Raw genomic sequence first — 4512 nt, forward strand, 5'->3', positions numbered from 1 at the left:
AGTACCTCCTCTTGTCTTAATTAGCAAGCCTGCAGTACGTACACGTGAGCCGACTGTTCCACTGTTCCTTGGACATTTCACACGTAGAGCGCAGGGAGAAAGACAGGTAGTACGTACGTAGGAAGACGATGATGTATGCGATACTGTAGAGCGCGTAGTAGTGGCTGCAATGCTGACCTTGCTGCAAACACAACGACGACCAAGTGCGCGTGTGTCAGTCAGCCGGCCACTAGCTGCTGTGCGGGGAAAGCTAGCCAGCCATCCATCCGAACGGAGGGAGAACATTCACAAAGACGATACGACCGACCACCCCAAGCTGCTCGCTTTCTTCTTCCTCGCTACTCCACTCCAGCTGCTAGCTATATTTACGTCTCGCGCTTCACTCACTTGCCACTCCACTCCCGGCTTCATCACTGATCTGGCTAGCTGCTCCTCTTCGTAAAGATGCATACTGCAACAGCACGCGCAGTGCTGCTGCTCCTCTTCGCCGGCTTCATTCCGCTCGCGCTCGCGTCCTCCAGCGACGTCGCGCTCCTCCTCGACAAGCTCAAACCAGCACTGCAGGGCGCCGTCCCCAACGCGCAGCTCGCCACCTGGAACGCCTCCACGCCGCTCTGCCTCTGGCGCGGGCTCCGCTGGGCCACGCCCTCCGGCGAGCCCCTCCGCTGCGACACCGCCGCCGCGCGGGCCAACCTCTCGCTCTCCCGCGACGCGGCCCTCCTCCTCGCCTCCATCCGCCTCCCCGCCGCCGCGCTCGCCGGCCGCCTCCCGCCGGAGCTCGGCGCCTTCCCGGCCCTCGAGTCCGTCTACCTCGCCGCCAACGCCCTCTCCGGCGTCATCCCCCTCGAGCTCGGCAACGCGCCGGCGCTTTCCGAGCTCGACCTCGCCGGCAACGCGCTCTCCGGCGCGCTCCCGCCCTCCATCTGGAACCTCTGCGACCGCCTCGCCGAGCTCCGCCTCCACGGCAACGCGCTCTCCGGGGCCATCCCCGCGCCGGCGGGGCCCAACGACACCTGCGACCGCCTCCGCCTGCTCGACCTCGGCGCCAACCGCTTCTCGGGCGGCTTCCCGGCCTTCCTCACGGCCTTCCGCGGCCTCCAGCGCCTCGACCTCGGCGGGAACCGCCTCTCCGGGCCCGTCCCCGACTCCCTCGCCGCGATGAGGGGCCTCCAGATGCTCAACCTCTCCTACAACAACTTCTCCGGCCCGCTGCCTCCGGCGTTCTCGGCCTCCGCATTCACCGAGGAATCCTTCCTCGGGAACGGCCCGGCGCTGTGCGGCCAGCCGCTGCGCCAGCCGTGCGTGTCCCCCTCGGGCCTCAGCTCCGGCGGCGTCGCGGGGGTGGTCATCGGGCTCATGGCCGGGATCGTCGTGGCCGCGTCCGTGTGCATCGGGTGGGCGCAGGGGCGGTGGCGGCGGAACCGGGTGCGGCGCGCGGCGGAGGAGGGCGGGGAGGAGACGGAGGAGGGAGAGGGCGGCGAGGGCAAGCTGGTGGTGTTCCAGGGCGGGGAGCACCTCACGCTGGAGGAGGTGCTCAACGCGACGGGCCAGGTGGTGGAGAAGGCCAGCTACTGCACCGTGTACAAGGCCAAGCTGGCGGACGGCGGCGGCAGCATCGAGCTGCGGCTGCTCCGCGAGGGGAGCTGCCGCGACGCGGCGTCGTGCGGCCCCGCCGTGCGCCGCATCGGGCGCGCGCGCCACGAGAACCTGGTGCCGCTCAGGGCGTTCTACCAGGGCCGGCGCGGCGAGAAGCTGCTCGTGTACGACTACTTCCCGCACCGCACGCTGCACGACCTCCTACATGCTGGCGGCGGGCTCGAGAGCAGGCCGGCGCTGACGTGGCCGCGGCGGCACAAGATCGCGCTGGGCGCGGCAAGGGCGCTGGCGTACCTCCACGAGGGGCGGCACGGGGAGGCGCCCGTGGTGCACGGCAACGTGCGGTCGTCGAACGTGCTGGTGGACGAGTACTTCGTGGCGAGGGTGACGGAGTACGCGGTGGTGGGCAGCAGGCTGCTGGTGCCGGCGGCGGCGGAGGCGGTGCTGGCCGCGGCCAAGGCGGACGGGTACAGGGCGCCGGAGCTGCAGTCCGCGAAGCGGTGCGGCCCGCGGACGGACGTGTACGCGTTCGGGATACTGCTGCTGGAGGTGCTGATGGGGAGGAAGCCCTCCTGCGCGGCGAACGCGGGCGACGACCTGCCGTCGCTGGTGAAGGCGGCCGTGCTGGAGGAGGCGACGATGGATGTGTTCGACGCGGAGGTGGCGAAGGGGGTGCGGAGCCCGACGGAGGAGGGCCTCGTGCAGGCGCTGAAGCTGGCCATGGGGTGCTGCGCGCCGGTGGCGGCGGCGAGGCCGAGCATGGCGGAGGTGGTCCGGCAGCTGGAGGAGAACCGGCCCAAGAACAGCCGCTCGGCGCTGTACAGCCCCGCCGAGACCAGGAGCGAGGCCGGCACGCCGACGACCGCCGCCTAGCGCGCCATATAGCAACTACGATTAATTAATTGCTCATGATGGTCTTCGTGTTCCGCTGGTCGATCGCCATTCCGACAACATCGATCCATCTGTCTCAGCTTTCATGAACCAGTCAGGAATCCTAGGAATTCCTGGATTAAGATGTGTAGCACACTTGATTAAAGAGACAATTGCCCGAGGCAATGAGGCATGATTATGTTTGTATGATCAATCGCGCGCGAAATGACCACATTGGACTCGTGGATTGAAATGAACACCTTTTTTTGTAAAGAAATTGCAGTAGACAGGAGGAGTTCATCTCTGTGACAAAGAAATGGCGGTGCAAAGGTAAAAGGTTGAAGCTGAAGTTTACGTAGCTAGCCAAAGGTCCTTTGTTTTTCCCCCTTGTGTCGTGCCACGCCACAGGATAGAAAATGGAAGCTGAAATAGATTTGCAAAAGAAATGTGAAGAATCTTGCCTTTGGCGCCACCAGGTAGCTAGCTAGCCTTTCGAATGGAACATGGATTGGAACGTATCATGCATGCATGCTGCTATAGTTGCTATGACTATGTGAGATTCCATCATGCATCTATCGATCAGTGACCATCTATTTTATTTTGTTGCTGGATTTGCTTCGTTGGTAAACTAGCTAGACTAAAGACTGAACGTACACAGCACAATCACCAATTGGACGAGGAAAAGGAAAGTGCGTCCTTGCTCGTCCGAAGGAGCAGCATCGGTAGATCTACATCGGGAATTGTATCGACCAATTAAGCCTGCTTGCTAACTGTTCTCTTGCAATTTAGAGCAAGTACAATAGAGTCCAGTCAGCTGACTATAAGATATTAAATAATATATTTTAGATGAGTTGGAGGAGAGAGAAGAGGAGAGAGAGTGGAGGTGAGCTTACTATGCAATAGCCAAACTCTCAGACGTGCTTCCTGAAGCACTTATGAGAGTGAAAGGTGCAGCATATATTAAGTAAAGATTACATTCTTATAGCCAACTATTGTACATGTTAGCTATATGATGACTACAAATGATATAACATCGTGTTATAGCCAACAATTGGCTATACTATTGGAATTGCTCTTAGTGTGGCTTATCTTAATTATTCTTCCACCATTCATCGTTTACTTGTTGGTGACGTGTCTCTTAAGAGGACAAGCCACAGGTAAATGTGACCTACTCTAGAGAGTTTTTAAAAATAGTTAGAGATTATAACGCCTCTTTAATTTATTTTCCTCTCCGCGGAAGAAATATATCCTGTTTTCCTCTATTCTAGTATGCATGTAAAATTATTGGCGTGTTTAGTGTTAATGATAGGGGTTATGGAATTTCTTGTTCTTAGTGAATTGGTCCTCTAAACTTATAATCCCTAACAGATGGACTAGTGCTCTGACCCGGCATGGACCAGTTAGCCCACACCATTAAATGCACGTTCTATCCCACACACAATTCTTAGCAGAGGGTGTACGTTTTCCTTTTTAAAAAGTTAAATATTTTTAAATTAACCAATTTTTTACACAAAAACATCATTATATGTAACATCAAATTACCATATTATTGAACTACATCTCAAATGAATCTAGGGATATTAATTTAATGTCACAAATAATGTTATGTTTTCGTAGGGAATTGGTTAAAGTTATTTTTTCAATAAAGAGAATATACTAATATCACGAAGATATCAGTTATGCACATAGCCTCTGCAACAACGCAGCGGCCTAATGGCAATATGGATGCACACAATCAAAAAAAAAAAAATTACAGAAAAAGGTCACGCTACAGTGACCTATTCTTTGTAACAGCGACCAAACACCACCAAGACAACACCAAAAATTCATCTTCTCCAAAAGCAACGCCTCCAAAAAAGGAAACAATGCACAAATGCCATCATCGGCCTGATCGTAGATAATAAGTTGTCACACAGGAGAAAGTCTGCGCTAAAAAAATAACGCCTTCAACAAGGACATTGCCATGCATAACCAATTAATGTCAGACCTTGGATTTTCCTCATGCAAGTTCAGAATCTAAATTTTCCTGTGCTTTAGCCCCCACTT

At 56.1% G+C, this 4512-nt stretch overlaps 1 protein-coding gene across 1 annotated transcript; it reads left to right on the forward strand.

Moving 5' to 3' along the window:
• Window positions 1-288: 288 nt before the first annotated feature.
• Window positions 289-2469, forward strand: LOC124651340 (putative kinase-like protein TMKL1). Its single transcript, XM_047190435.1, has one exon. It carries the CDS (start codon window positions 445-447, stop codon window positions 2467-2469), a length of 2025 nt encoding a protein of 674 aa, XP_047046391.1. The 5' UTR covers window positions 289-444.
• The last annotated feature ends 2043 nt before the right edge of the window (window positions 2470-4512 follow it).

Source organism: Lolium rigidum, chromosome 1 (genome assembly GCF_022539505.1).
Source record: "Lolium rigidum isolate FL_2022 chromosome 1, APGP_CSIRO_Lrig_0.1, whole genome shotgun sequence".
In the NCBI taxonomy this organism is placed as follows: Eukaryota; Viridiplantae; Streptophyta; class Magnoliopsida; order Poales; family Poaceae; genus Lolium; species Lolium rigidum.

Excerpts from the sequence above, each read along its gene's own strand:
- LOC124651340 (XM_047190435.1), top strand. The coding sequence starts at position 445 with ATGCATACTGCAACAGCACGCGCAGTGCTGCTGCTCCTCTTCGCCGGC.